Source organism: Toxorhynchites rutilus, chromosome 1 (genome assembly GCF_029784135.1).
Source record: "Toxorhynchites rutilus septentrionalis strain SRP chromosome 1, ASM2978413v1, whole genome shotgun sequence".
Lineage (NCBI taxonomy): Eukaryota > Metazoa > Arthropoda > Insecta > Diptera > Culicidae > Toxorhynchites > Toxorhynchites rutilus.
In genome coordinates this window covers 31,167,044-31,181,280 of record NC_073744.1, presented here as the reverse complement: position 1 = coordinate 31,181,280, position 14,237 = coordinate 31,167,044, and the positions used below count along the sequence as shown (strand labels likewise).

Sequence of the window (14,237 nt, the reverse complement as noted above, 5' to 3'; positions counted from 1 at the left end):
GTCGAGAGAAGGTGCGAATAAAGTCCCGACTCAAGTCCAGACTTTTGAACCATGGTTTGAGGCTAACCTTAGGGATAATCGAATGAAGCCACCGACCCAATTCATCTTCGTTCCACTTACGTTGCCATTTAACGATGGTATTTTTACGGACTAAAGAATAAAATTCATTGAAGGCGATTTGACGCTGATAAATATCGCCTTCAATTGCACCTACCTTTGCCAATGAGTCAGCCCTCTCATTACCCGGAATTGAGCAATGTGAAGGGACCCAGACAAAGGTAATGACATAACAGCGTCTGGATAAAGCACTCAAAATTTCTCGTATTCTCTCAAGGAAGTACGGCGAGTGCTTTTCCGGCCTCACTGAACGGATAGCTTCGACAGAGCTAAGACTATCCGTTACAATGTAATAGTGTTCAACAGGTCGTGAGGCGACGCTGTCCAGCGCCCAGTGAATTGCTGCCAATTCAGCAATATACACTGAGCAAGGATTCTGAAGACTGTGGGAGGTGCTAAAAAATTCGTTGAACACTCCAAATCCTGTGAACTCATTCATAGAGGACCCATCAGTAAAGTACATATTATCACAATTGATACGCCCATATTTTGCATTGAAGATCGTAGGAACGATCCCCGATCGATGATAATCTGGAATTCCATGGATTTTCTCCTTCATGAACAGATCAAAATGTACAGAGGAATTGATGTAGTCAGGAAAACAAACACGGTTGGGAATATACGAAGAAGGATCAACCTGCATGGAGATGAATTCATGATATGAAGTCATGAATCCAGAATGAAAATTTAGCCCGATCAGCTGCTCAAAATTTCCGATCACTAATGGGTTCATGACCTTACACCGGATGAAGAACCGAAGAGATAATAAATTGAAGCGATCTTTTAGTGGGAGTAGGCCTGCCAAAACCTCGAGACTCATGGTATGCGTTGAGGGCATACATCCCAACGCGATACGGAGACAAAGATACTGAATTCGCTCGAGTTTAATGAGGTGTGTTTTGGCAGCTGATTGAAAACAGAAACTGCCATACTCCATCACTGAGAGAATAGTTGTTCGATACAACATTATAAGATCTTCTGGATGGGCTCCCCACCAGGTGCCGGTAATTGTACGGAGAAAGTTTATTCTTTGTTGGCATTTTTTACTCAGATACCTAATATGGGCCCCCCAAGTACATTTGGAGTCGAACCAGACCCCAAGATACTTGAATGACATAGCATGAGTGATTGGTTTACCCAAAAGTTGAAGCTTTGGTTTTGCTGGTCTATGCTTCCTAGAAAAAACCACCATCTCTGTTTTCTCCGTGGAGAATTCGATCCCTAGCCCAATGGCCCAGGTTGAAAAATTGTTCAATGTATCTTGTAAGGGTTCTTGCAGCTCGGATTCTTTTGATCCTACGACAGACACTACTCCATCATCTGCAAGTTGTCTTAAGCTGCAATTTTGTGTAAGGCAATTGTCAATGTCGCTTACATAGAAGTTGTACAAAAGGGGGCTTAAACATGAGCCCTGAGGGAGGCCCATGTAAGAGACCCGACTTACTGCCGAATCTCCATGAGAAAAATTCAAATGTTTCTCACAAAGCAAGTTATATAACATATTATTCAATAGAGGCGGTAGACCCCGAGAGTGTAATTTGTCTGACAAAACCTCTATTGAAACAGAATCAAAGGCCCCCTTTATGTCCAAGAATACTGAAGCCATTTGTTTTTTTTCGGCGTAAGCCATTTGAATTTCTGAAGAAAGCAACGCAAGACAATCATTCGTCCCCTTGCCCCTGCGGAACCCATATTGTGTATCTGAGAGTAAGCCATTCGTTTCAACCCATCGATCAAGGCGAAACAAGATCATTTTCTCCAACAATTTCCGTATACAAGACAGCATTGCTATTGGGCGGTACGAATTGAAGTCGGACGCGGGTTTTCCGGGTTTTTGAATAGCTATAATTCGCACTTGTCTCCAATCATCTGGAACAACATTATGCTCCAGAAACTGATTGAATAAATTCAACAAGCGATGTTTCGCCACATCAGGGAGATTTTTCAGCAAGTTGAACTTAATTCTATCTGTTCCTGGAGCCGAATTGTTGCAAGAAAGGAGAGCAAGAGAGAATTCTACCATCGAAAACTCGGAATCAAGATCGCACCTATCTTGTGGTATATCTCGAACAATTTTTTGCACAGGAACGGAATCGGGACAAACTTTCCGTGCAAATTTAAAAATCCATCGATGTGAATATTCTTCGCTTTCATTCGATGAAGAGCGATTTCTCATGTTTCGAGCCACTTTCCATAATTTTTTCATTGACGTTTCTCGTGACAAACCTCCCACGAAAGTTCGCCAATAAGCACGCTTTTTCCCTTTGATCAAGTTTTTAAATTGATTTTCAAGGTCCAAATACGTTTGAAAATTCTCGATGGTTCCACGTTTTCGAAAAGCTTTAAATGCGTTCGATTTATCCTGATAAAGCTTGGAACATTGGCTATCCCACCATGGATTGGGAGGCCTTTTTTTCAATGAGGGTCCTGAGTTTTGAACTCACGATCGATCGCTTACTAAGCGAACGCGCAACCAATGTGGCTACGGAGACCCTCTCCCTCGAATCCTTACTGGCGATGAAAAATGGGTCCATTATGACAATCCTAAACGTCTGGCAACGTAAGGGCACCCTGGCCATGCATCAACATCAACATGAGACCAGCTGGGTGTGGTGTACTATAAGCTGCTAAAACCGAATGAAACCATTACGGGGGACGACAATTGATGCGTTTGAGCCGTGCACCCGATCGGCCACAAAAAAAAACGGCCACAATACGAGCAAAGACACGATAAAGTTATTTTGCAGCACGACAATGTTCGGCCGCATGTCGCGAACCCTGTCAAAACATACTTGGAAACGCTAAAATGGAAGCTCTTATCCCACCCGACGTATTCTCCAGACATTGCTTCGTCCGATTACTATCTTTTTCGATCGATGCCACATGACCTGGTTGTGCTGGTCAACCTCCAATTTTGATGAAGTCAAAAATTGGATCGATTCGTGGTTAGCCGACAAACTGGCCGATTATTTCCGCAAAGGGATCCGTGAATTGCCAGAAAGATGGGAAGAAAGATGTGACTAGCGATGGGCAATACTTTGAATATTAAATTTGTAACCAGAATAAAGCGTTAATTTTTGAAAAAAAAAACAAGAAACTTACAGGTACTCCTATTATTTTTTTTGTTTACCGTTCCACTTAAACTACATTTACCATTTCACACTGATATTCATTAATCATTTTCAGTTAGACAGTTGAACTTCATTGAGTTGAAGCTCATTTACTTTTTTGTTCGTTACAAATCGTTTGGCGGTTATGAGTACATATAGCAAACGACCCTTTTCAGAGCTATTTTTTGGAGTTTCAAAAAGTTAAACTAATAGATTTCTGACCAATGAAATAAATTACATTTAAAAAAACTGTTCTGAACAATCACAGTCCTACGTCAAACTTCCGTCCGTGCCCTAGGCTCAGACCCTTCTACTTTTTTTAAACATAAACATAAAAACATTGTTCAGTAAAAACTTTTCAGAAGTTTACAAAAAATAAAGCGATCTTGTTAATCTTTCATATTCTTACAAAGTGATGTACACTGCTCTTTTATGTAAAAATAATTGCGACCAGTACGACACACATGTCGAAATTTTCTACGAACGCAAAGGGTTAAATTGATAAGTTAAATCTTGAAGTATAATCATAGCTTTAGTATCATTGATTGGCATAGTTATTTTGAATTTGACGATTTTAATGGTATCTACGTAAAAATTCGTATTCACTGGGATTTAGTAGGAACAAGATTAACAGTGTTATTTATTTATTGTAAAGCTAGTCGATGACGCAGACTTTTCCATCTTTTCGCCTTAGATTGAACATGAGAAAGCAGTACTACACGCTACATTCGAATGATAAAATTACTCTCATTAATACTGATTCGAATGCTATATGAATCAAATTGGGGAAGTTGGGGGAGTTGGGGAAAAATATTATTGAGATCAAGCCATAACTAGTATTGGATCGTTATTTTGGAAAATCTGTAAATCTGTATCAAAACCAAAAAAAAACTGTAATCTGTATCTACAGATTCTCGGTTTCAAAAAGTCTGAAAAATCTGTATGAATACAGATTGTTCTGTAGATATGGTAACCCTGGCAAGCACCTGGAAAATCCTCAACTCTCTCATCGGAACATAGGAAAACAATTCGGAATTTTGCAGTCAACTGTGAGTCGTGTGGAGGTTCATAAAAAAGTTGTGCCATATACGATTCCAGCCCTTTTGGTTATTTGGAACAAAAACATCGAACAGATTCCGAATCAGTGAAGATGCAGCTATCGCATGAACCTCGGACTAGTCAAAAACATCTTTTTTGACAAAATGGCGGCCTTTTGAAAAAACAAAATGCGGTTTAAACCGTTTTTTCTTACGTTTCCCGATTTTTTAAAAATAGTTAAATTTAAAAAATATCATTTTAGAGGTTCATGCGATAGAGAGATGCATGCAGATTGTATTCATATAAATTCGACAGCATTCTTCGGCATAAGCTTCGAGTAACCGGTCATGTGCTGTGAGCGTCTCCGTTAAAGCATTGTTTTCGGTTACCGTTGGCTGTTATTTTTTTTTATCGCCCGGGTGTGCTTTTTTCGCGCGTTTTCGAACTGTTCGAGATATCGTAAAACGCAGTGTGAACTCGGAATTAGAGAGAAAAGCAGAATCATCAAAGCCTGGCAAGGCCAGCCGGCTTTCAGTTTTCGCCGATTTGTCGCCATCGCAATCGAAGTCGGACATCGGTGCTCAGTTGCACGCACACAATACCAGCGCGATTCGCTGTTCACTTACAGCAGTGTGAAGGAGAGCATCACTTCTTAGTGGTGTGTGATAGTGCCGAGCGCTCAAGCGCTCCGATTGAGAAGCAAGCAGCGGTTGCCAGTTCATCAGCACTGGGTGCATTGTGGTGAATAGAAATAAATAAGATATAAGATTTTTTTTTATTATTATTTTTTTTTTAATTATTATTATTATTAAAACAAAATATTAGATTATAAGTACCAATTACAGAATAGCAGAAGGAGGGGGAGGATCTCCAGATATGGAGATCTCTGATGATGACTCCCCTCTGGTTGAAAAAACAAATAAAGGAACAGCGAAGACACTTAAACGCGTTCCTACATCAGAGGATGTTTCGTCCGGGGACGAGTCTGCTAACTCTAGCAAGCCCCCCTCTAAAAAACCTGCAAATATCTCCTCTCCAACCCCCCTCGCTCCTACCCCAGCTCAGATTTCGCCTCCCAATCCTGTTGTCCCCGATCCCCTTCAATCCTCGTCATCTCCTTCTCCTCCTGTTATCTTCTCTCCACGTGTCAAGGTCTATCCTGAAGATGCACCTGGAACTGGTCCGTGGGTTGTTTTCTTCAGGCCTAAGCCAAACGGAAAAGCACTTAATGTTATTCAGATCATGAAAGATCTGGCAAGATACTCCTCCGTGACAGAAATTACGAAGGTTAGACCGACCAAACTGCGTGTTGTCGTGGCTGATCGGAAAGACGCAAACGGTATTGTCGTCGACCAGAGGTTTACCCTGGAATATCGTGTCTACGTGCCTTCCCATGACGTAGAAATCTCGGGGGTGATAACCGAAACGGGTCTGACGTGCAAATCAATTATGGAAGGAGATGGCAGATTTAAAAAGCTGCCTTTGATTAAGGTTAAAATCTTAGAATGCCGACAACTCGGCAAAGTCTCCCAGGAAGGGAAAGAATCGAAATTTACGCCGTCCGACTCGTTTAGAGTCACTTTTGCTGGCTCCGCCCTCCCTGACTACGTTATGGTGGACAAATTGAGGCTACCGCTGCGACTCTTCGTGCCAAAGCCCATGACTTGCCTGAAATGCAAGTCAGTTGGTCACACAGCAGCTTACTGCGCCAACAAGGAGCGCTGTGCCACTTGCGGAGAGCAACATGTGGACAAATCCTGCAGTGCGATTGAGCAAAAGTGTCCATATTGCGGAGGAAATCCGCACGTGCTCTCGGCTTGTGAAACTTACAAGAGTCGCTGGGAGAAGCAGAAGCGCTCTTTAAAGGAACGCTCGAAGCGCACTTTTGCGGAAATTTTGAAGGGCGCTTCTCCATTGGCCCAACAGCAACAACCTTTAACCGCAAACAATGTCTTCGCTTCGCTGCCAGTTGACGAAATGGAAGCGGATACAGCTAACGAGGGCACACCGTACATCTTCCAAGGGAATCCCCGGCGCAAAAATGTGACCACTCCCAAAGTTCAAGGACAAGCCCCTCCGGTTATACCCTCTGTTAGCATGCCTAAAAAATCGAGTGCAGCGGACAAGCAAAATCAGGTTCCTCCTGGCTTCCGTGGGAATAATTCACCTTCGAACGACCCAGCACTCGAAGGGACATCAAAAACCCCAACTGTCCCTATTTTACCGTCCAGTTCAACTTCCCAATCGGGATTTATAAAGTTGACTGACCTTGTGGCTCAAATCTTCACATGCTTTAATGTTTCCGACTCCATCAGAACCATTGTCATATCAATGCTTCCAGTATTAAAGACAATTTTGCAACAATTGATGCAAACATGGCCCCTCCTTGCAATGATTATCTCTCTTGATGTCTAATTCAAATAGAGAGGTCGGAGATATCACTGTTTTACAGTGGAATTGTCGTAGTCTTATCCCTAAATTGGATACATTCAAATTTTTAATTCATAACTTCAATTGTGATGTTTTTGCTCTGTCCGAAACTTGGCTTTCTTCGCGAGATGATCTCTCTTTCCACGATTTTAATATTATACGCTTGGACCGTGATGACAGATACGGAGGGGTGCTATTGGGGATCAATAAGTGCCACTCATTTTTTCGAATTGACCTTCCACCTATTGGAGGGATTGAAGCTGTTGCTTGTCATGCAAACATCAGAGGAAAAGACCTCTGTATTGTCAGCTTGTATTGGCCTCCGAGAGCTGCGGTTAGCCGCAAGCAACTTGTTGACATGTGCTCACTCCTTCCTGAGCCACGATTGATCTTGGGAGACTTCAATTCTCACGGAACTGCCTGGGGGGAACAGTACGACGACAATCGTTCACTGTTGATATATGATCTTTGTAACAGCTTCAATATGACACTTTTGAACACTGGGGAAACAACACGTGTACCTAAACCTCCTGCTAACCCAAGTGCTCTTGACCTCTCGCTTTGCTCGAATTCACTATCATTAGATTGCAAGTGGAATGTAATCCAGGACCCCAACGGTAGTGATCACTTGCCAATCAAAATTTCCATCACCATTGGGTCGAATTTTTCTGAATCTATAAACATGGCATATGACCTCACAAGACACATTGACTGGAAAAAATATGCGGACGCGATTGCTCTAGCCATCAATTCCAGAGATGGTTTACCTCCATTGGAGGAGTATAACTTCCTTTCTCGTTTGATCTATGACAGCGCGGTTCGCGCTCAAACGAAACCCATCCCAGGCTCCACTATTCGTCGAAGTCCTCCCAATCCATGGTGGGATAGCCAATGTTCCAAGCTTTATCAGGATAAATCGAACGCATTCAAAGCTTTTCGGAAACGTGGAACCATTGAAAATTTTCAATCGTATTTGGACCTTGAAAATCAATTTAAAAACTTGATCAAAGGGAAAAAACGTGCTTATTGGCGAAATTTCGTGGGAGGTTTGTCACGAGAAACGTCAATGAAAAAATTATGGAAAGTGGCTCGAAACATGAGAAATCGCTCTTCATCCAATGAAAGCGACGAATATTCACATCGATGGATTTTTAATTTTGCACGGAAGGTTTGTCCTGATTCCGCTCCTGTGCAAAAAATTGTTCGAGATATACCACAAGATAGGTGCGATCTTGATTCCGAGTTTTCGATGGTAGAATTCTCTCTTGCTCTGCTTTCATGTAACAATTCTGCTCCGGGATCGGATAGAATTAAGTTCAACTTGCTGAAAAATCTCCCTGATGTGGCGAAACATCGCTTGTTGAACTTATTCAATCGGTTTCTGGAGCATAATATTGTTCCAGATGATTGGAGACAAGTACGAGTTATAGCTATTCAAAAACCCGGAAAACCCGCGTCCGACTTCAATTCGTACCGCCCAATAGCAATGCTGTCTTGTATACGGAAATTGTTGGAGAAAATTATCTTGTTTCGCCTTGATCGATGGGTTGAAACGAATGGCCTACTCTCAGATACACAATATGGGTTCCGCAGGGGCAAGGGGACGAATGATTGTCTTGCGTTGCTTTCTTCAGAAATTCAAATGGCTTACGCCGGAAAAAAACAAATGGCTTCAGTGTTCTTGGACATAAAGGGGGCCTTTGATTCTGTTTCAATAGAGGTTTTGACAGACAAATTACACTCTCGGGGTCTGCCGCCTCTATTGAATAATATGTTATATAACTTGCTTTGTGAGAAGCATTTGAACTTTTCTCACGGAGATTCGGCAGTAAGTCGGGTCTCTTACATGGGCCTCCCCCAGGGCTCATGTTTAAGCCCCCTTTTGTACAACTTCTATGTAAGCGACATCGACAATTGCCTTACACAAAATTGCAGCCTAAGACAACTTGCAGATGATGGAGTGGTGTCTGTCGTAGGATCAAACGAATCCGACCTGCAAGGACCCTTACAAGATACCTTGAACAATTTTTCAACCTGGGCCATTGGGCTAGGGATCGAATTCTCCACGGAGAAAACAGAGATGGTGGTTTTTTCTAGGAAGCATAGACCAGCAAAACCAAAGCTTCAACTTTTGGGTAAACCGATCACTCATGCTATGTCATTCAAGTATCTTGGGGTCTGGTTCGACTCCAAATGTACTTGGGGGGCCCATATTAGGTATCTGAGTAAAAAATGCCAACAAAGAATAAATTTTCTCCGTACAATTACCGGCACCTGGTGGGGAGCCCATCCCGAAGATCTTATAATGTTGTATAGAACAACTATTCTCTCAGTGATGGAGTATGGCAGTTTCTGTTTTCAATCAGCTGCCAAAACACACTTAATTAAACTCGAGCGAATTCAGTATCTTTGTCTCCGTATTGCGTTGGGATGTATGCCCTCAACGCATACCATGAGTCTCGAGGTTTTGGCAGGCCTACTCCCACTAAAAGATCGCTTCAATTTATTATCTCTTCGGTTCTTCATCCGGTGTAAGGTCATGAACCTATTGGTGATCGGAAATTTTGAGCGGCTGATCGAGCTAAATTTTCACTCCGGATTCATGAGTTCATATCATGAATTCATCTCCATGCAGGTTGATTCTTCTTCGTATATTCCCAACCGTGTTTGTTTCCCTGACTACATCAATTCCTCTGTGCATTTTGATCTGTCCATGAAGCAAGATATCCATGGATATTCAGATTACCAACGATCGAGGATCGCTCCAACGATCTTCGATGAAAAATATAGGGGTATCAATTGTGATAATATGTACTTTACTGATGGGTCCACTATAAATGAGTCCACAGGATTTGGAGTGTTCAACGAATTTTTTAGCACCTCACACAGTCTTCAGAATCCTTGCTCAGTGTATATTGCTGAATTGGCAGCAATTCATTGGGCGCTGGACAGCGTCGCCTCACGACCTGTTGAACACTATTACATTGTAACGGATAGTCTTAGCTCTGTCGAAGCTATCCGTTCAGTGAGGCCGGAAAAGCACTCGCCGTACTTCCTTGAGAGAATACGAAAAATTTTGAGTGCTTTATCCAGACGCTGTTATGTCATTACCTTTGTGTGGGTCCCTTCTCATTGCTCAATTCCGGGTAATGAGAGGGCTGACTCATTAGCAAAGGTAGGTGCGATTGAAGGCGATATTTATCAGCGTCAAATCGCCTTCAATGAATTTTACTCTTTAGTCCGTAAAAATACCATCGCTAACTGGCAACGCAAATGGAACGAAGATGAATTGGGCCGGTGGCTTCACTCGATTATCCCTAAGGTTAGCCTCAAACCATGGTTCAAAAGTCTGGACTTGAGTCGGGACTTTATTCGCACCTTCTCCCGACTCATGTCCAATCACTGTTCGTTAGACGCGCTACTCTTTCGTTTCAATCTGGCCGGCAGCAATATCTGCGTTTGTGGCCGAGGTTACCACGACATCGAACACGTTGTTTGGTCGTGTGAGGTGTATCTTGTTGCCAGATCGAATTTAGAGAACTCCCTTCGGGCTAGAGGAAGGCAGCCCAATGTGCCGGGGAGAGATGTGTTGGCTCGGTTAGACCTTGATTACATGTCCCAAATATATGTTTTCCTTAAATCTATCGATGTTCGTGTGTGATTATCCTTATATCCTTATACCCTCCATTTCTTCCTTTGTGAGTAATTGGTCCGCTTGCTATAAACAGAAGAATGAAATGTAAATTCACAACTGATGTACGAATAGATTTAAGAATTGAGTGTGTGTGATTATCAACATTGTAATAATTTCCTTATACCCCATCCTTTTCCTGAGAAAATGTCACCCTTTTAATCTCGAGTCCACCACGAGTAATCGGTTTCCCACATTACTAACCATAGATTTAAGAAAATTGTTCATATATATAGTTTTAAAAATATATTTAAGATTTCGGCTCCTTTAAACTTATGTAACTGAGCCTGTAAAAATAAACGAATTTATAAAAAAAAAAAAAATATAAATTCGACATGAATCGGTTCAGTATAACTTGAGATATCGTGTACGTCAATTTGAAAAAATAGTTTCGAAAAAAACGCGTTAGATACCGCCTTACTAAAATGGTTTTAACTCGGTAAATAATAGGATTTTCGATCCTATTAGGGTAGGGCTTTCTAGGGTATATTCTTGAATGCCTGAACTACAGAAATATGAAGGAAAAAAATTTGATTTTTTATAAAATTTCTAGACTAGAATACTGCCTTAAGCGGAATCCCAAAGCTCCGGTCAGGAATGTGGCCAAAAGGTTGAATCTTTCGTTCAGAGAGCTAAGAATTGGGAGGAACTGCATACGTCTTCTTCTTGTATGGCGTTAACGTTCCCTGTGGAACTTTTGCCGTCTCAACATATGCATTAACTAGCGTCATTCATTAATACTTAGTTGAGATTTCTTAAGCCAAATAACACGCCTTGAATGTATTCCGAGGGGCAAGCTCTAGAATACGCGTGACCACAGTGCAAGTCTGAGGAAATTTCTTTGACGAAAAATCCTCCGGCCAGAACGGGAATCGAACCCGCACACCCGGCATGATAATGTGAGACGCTAACCACTCGGCCACGGGTGCACCAATCTGCATACGTACGAAGTGCAGAATCGTGTCCTACGGCAAAATACGGTGGGAAAGAAACGAACTCGGAAACTGTACACCCAGATGGTGACGAAGCCTCATTGTCTCATCATGGATGACGAGAACTGCGTCAAGGCGGACTTTCGGCAGCTTCCGGGGCTACTGTTCCTCCCCACCCAACACAAGTTTTATGTTCCGGGAGAAGTAAGGAAGCAGAAACTATCCAAGTTTGCCAAGAAATACATGATTTGGCAAGCGATTTACTCATGTGCCAAACGGAGTGCGCTGTTCGTCTACTTCCTCTGTTGAAGCAACACGAGGGCCTCACAATCTTCTGGTCGGATCTAGCTTCGTGCCACTATTCAAAGGATGTCCTGGACTGGTACGAAGCCAACGGGGTCCATTTCGTACCTTAGGACATAATAATTTTTGTGACCATTGTAAATAATTCTCTCATTATTGTTTTAATTGAAAATTAGAAATCCGGAAATTAGAAACGAAGGGACATCTAAAATCAAATTGAATCAACGAAGACTTTCTAAAGGAGCGGGCGTAAATATGTCATCTCCGCAATTAAGAACTTCCATTCGAAACGATTATGCTTTAGCAACAACGGTCGCTCTCATGACAACCATCGCACAACGGATCGTTTTATTCATGCTACACTTGATCTTGTTGCGTTACATTGATTGGCTGTAATAGATGGAGATTTATTGAGATGGATCGCTACGGCGGCATGATGAGGCTAGCAAACCCCGGACAGCAAACCAATTGAGCTTCTCCTTCTTCTATGAGTTCTAAGAGTGTGTGTATAGAAGCACGCAATTGTGAAACAATTGCCAAAATCAGCTTGGAACGTGTTTCTCTTGTGAATGAACCGAACTGCGAAGCCTTTGAATGAATGATTTGCTATGTCATCGGGTGCGTAAATGCGTGCGATCGGCAGAGGGACGGACCGGACCGACCAAACGTTTCTCCAAGTGGGGGAAGTGTTGGATTTTTTTTTATTTGGTTCGTTTGCTTCAGCTGTTCCCGATTTCCGCCGTTGATGGTGACAATGTACGAAATTTGTTATCAGTTATCAATCAAAGGCATCCAACGAGTGACTGCAACCTAAATGCACTCCAATTCGACATCGCCAGGCACTTAATGTCGTCATGGTGGTTTCTCATCCCGACGGCGGTGGCGATGCCATCGCCTCATAACACCGAACGCTGTTGGTTCCCCAATCGTGCCAGAGGTTAATTTTTGTTCTGATTGATATCAATTTAAAAACCTTTTTTTCTCTTCAATTTTATCGATCGCATTCGCACACTCCGATTCCTGCCATTTGACACCTTTTCTCGGGCTTTGTTTTGTTCCCGCTGCTGCTGCTGTTGCAACCGTTATCGACTCTGCACACGCCGACGGTAAACAGCGCTTTGATACTGAACAGTGTTGAAGGCAAATGTGTCAAAACGAGGTATACGAGTGTCTGCGTAGCGTTGTCACCGTCCGGGATCCAGGATTCAACCCTGACACTGACGCTCGAGTGTCGTCACCTCTAGCCTAATTTATTGATTGGAAAGCGCAAGGATGTTGCACTGCAGCAGCCGCAGCGAATTGATGACCCGCCGATCGATCGCGCCGCGTGGATGCTGGGAGGAGAAGCAATGGTGCATAGCTGTGGCGCATCAATGCTGCTTGACGGTTCAATTGGGACCGGCGGCCATGTGGATTATTATTATTTGCATTCACACAGGGACGTTGCCGCATGGTGATGACCGCGCGCAAAAATTTGCATTGCCGTCGCGCCATTGTCGTCGTTGTTTCAATTGGCGATCGTATTTATTGGAATTTATTGGTTTGGTTTAGTGTGCGTCCGGCGATGGCTGAATTTGGGTGAAGTTTCCCGTTTTGGGGGGGACCGTTTGCCTTTTTTCGGCTAACCACAAGCACAGTCGGTTGCGAGTTGGTTTCGGACGGTGCAGATCTTGTTTCGTTATCTGGTGCTGATTTCTTGGGGAAACCGACATATTTTTCGATCAATTTACAACTATTTATTGGGAAAAGTGATACATGATGAAAGATCTCTCCAGCTTATCAAGTGCTCTGTGTTTGTTTGTTTGCAGGGACGATACCCGGCTGGAGTGTGAACACCTCCAGACTGACGGTGAACTATGTGCTTCCGAGTGAAAATACGACCATCATCGACCCGCTGAATGTTTGCGCCACCGAGGAACGGAACGGAGATGGTAACGAAAACGAGAAGGTGTTCTTGCTGATCGTGGTTTGCTCGTCGGCACGGAATTTCGATGCCCGGCAGATGATTCGTGACACGTGGGGCAACACGGGCGAGTTCAACTATGCGCAGTTCAGTCGAATGCACGCACGATTCAAGGGCGAATATCTCGACCCACGCCCAATCCGGAATTTGCAAGATTTCATCCGACAAACCGACGGAGGCGGCAGTGAGCCGCTGAGCGTTGCGCCAGAAAATGTGAGTATTGGTTCTATTCACTTGGATTATACAACAACATTAGTCGATGATCATTCCCTACATTTCGTCGTGTATCGTTTTGATACTCCATATAAATTTTGACGTAGGACTACGTTCAACCCAGCGGTACTAAATCTTTTTTTTTCATAGGGGCCATAAACACGTGTTAGTGATGGTGTCGCGGACCGCAAAAAAAAAGAAGGGTGATGTCCAAGACACAATCGGATTCAAATGATATTGCTCAAGGCCAAGTTGTTTAGTTTAGTTTTGCAAATTGGTCTTTTTCAAGGCTAAAGGGGAAACGACGAAAGTTTAAAGCCTCTTTAATTCATTACAACAAATTTCTAGTATAACCTAGAAAAGTTCTAGTGGTCCTGAAAAAGATCGATGGGTTTGCGTTGTTTTGTAGACACAGCTGAAGATGGTTGATTCATGATTCA

The 14,237-nt window shown here is 42.8% G+C and overlaps 1 protein-coding gene across 1 annotated transcript in view; it reads left to right on the top strand.

Moving 5' to 3' along the window:
- LOC129762027 (uncharacterized) overlaps positions 1 to 14,237 on the top strand; it is a 43,346-nt gene that overhangs the window by 16,956 nt on the left and 12,153 nt on the right. Inside the window, exon 3 of the mRNA XM_055759993.1 lies at positions 13,430 to 13,797. Coding sequence (XP_055615968.1) covers positions 13,430 to 13,797 — 368 coding nt within the window. The remainder of the gene's footprint in view (positions 1 to 13,429; positions 13,798 to 14,237) is intronic.